We start from the raw sequence: 1,439 nt of genomic DNA, 5'->3' as shown, positions 1-1,439 counted from the left end.
ACCCGGGAGGCGGAGCTTGCAGTGAGCCGAGATCGCGCCACTGCACTCCAGCCTGGGCGACAGAGCTAGACTCCGTCTCCAAAAAAAAAAGAAAATGTATGGTATACTTTGCCAGAGTAAGTAGTAATGTCCCATTCCTTCTCAGGAAAATGTATACACGTAGGTCAAAACTATGCATTGTAAAACTCAGATCTGTTTGAAAACAGAGAGATGGAGACAGAAAGTAAACATACGAAGGATTTGACAGGACAGATTACCAGCCTGGTGGTCCTTTCTGGAAAATGTTTGCTTTCTCGTAATTGCCTTCAAAATAGGGACAGTGTCCTGAATGTTGGTTACAGTCGTTGAAGATTTCTTTTTGAGATTATGCTTGGATGATGGGGCCTTAAGAAGAGAACCCACCCAGTCCTGTTTTGTGCCTTCGTTTGGACATGCTCTCCCTTTTCTTCCAAGGAACTATACACTTAATTAATATTGGGTCTAGTAGGACTGAGATTTTGTTTTCCTTTTTTTTTCCCTAGGGTTCTCAGAAGCGAACTATCTCCACCCCAGAAACCCCCCTAACAAAAAGAAGTGTGTCAACTCGTAGCCCCCATCAGCTCCTCTCACCATCAAGTTTCTCTCCAAGGTATGGATCATAATTCATTCAAGTGCCATAAAGCTGGCTTCCCCTCCCCTTTCTCTGGCTATCTGAGGAAGGCTAACAGCAGAGTTATTTATTAACTGTAGGTGGGCATGTACATCTGCAGTGAATTGGCTTGAAAGCCTATTGCTCTCTGCCTTCCTTGCTTTTCCTTTCTTTGTGGAAAATTACTGTCTCTTACGGTAATTAAGGAAACTCACTTTCCACCCACTTTTCTAGGGCTCATTTCCTAGGTCAGGAACTGATACCTTCTATTGAAAACAACCTGTCTATTCAGAAGTCTAAGAGTCTTAACAGGTCTTGTCAGTAGAGGCAAGTAGGTTTCCACCTGCTTCTGTTTGTGTTTTGTTGGGTTTCTTTTTCTTTCTTTTCATCTAAAGTTTTTTTTGTTTTGTTTTTAAAGAAAAGCACATATCTTTGTTCATAATGTTTCGTAACCTGTTTATTGTTTCAAACTCAGGTTACAACTAGTTTCTGAGAATTTTCTTGTCACTGTGAATCTGCACTAACTTAATTGGTATTTTGTCCCTCTGCCACCATTGCACATAAATCCACAAAGATCATATGTAATTTTTTAAAATCCGTAAATGACACGTCTCATATTAGAGAATTCCATAGGCAAGTGCTCTGCTGAGTAGATGGGTTTTTAGGAGCTTCCACATCAAGATGAGGCTCAGGAGCAGTAGTATTAACCCTTTAGGGAAATACCAACTACCAGGAGTCATTACCTCTACTTTGAATCACTTCTAGATGAACCAGTGCTTAAGATTTTTCAACCTTTTTTTTTTTTTTTTTT

The 1,439-nt window shown here is 40.3% G+C and overlaps 1 protein-coding gene across 1 annotated transcript in view; it reads left to right on the top strand.

Annotated features, from left to right (window-relative positions):
* The window catches only part of POLA2 (polymerase (DNA directed), alpha 2, accessory subunit), a 37,421-nt gene that overhangs the window by 14,711 nt on the left and 21,271 nt on the right, over nt 1-1,439 (top strand). Inside the window, exon 5 of the mRNA XM_011942519.1 lies at nt 522-628. Within this exon, the coding sequence (XP_011797909.1) occupies nt 522-628 (107 nt within the window). The remainder of the gene's footprint in view (nt 1-521; nt 629-1,439) is intronic.

This window comes from Colobus angolensis, unplaced genomic scaffold (assembly GCF_000951035.1).
Source record: "Colobus angolensis palliatus isolate OR3802 unplaced genomic scaffold, Cang.pa_1.0 Scaffold21, whole genome shotgun sequence".
NCBI classification, from domain to species: domain Eukaryota; kingdom Metazoa; phylum Chordata; class Mammalia; order Primates; family Cercopithecidae; genus Colobus; species Colobus angolensis.
This window is presented reverse-complemented; position numbering and strand designations above follow the sequence as displayed.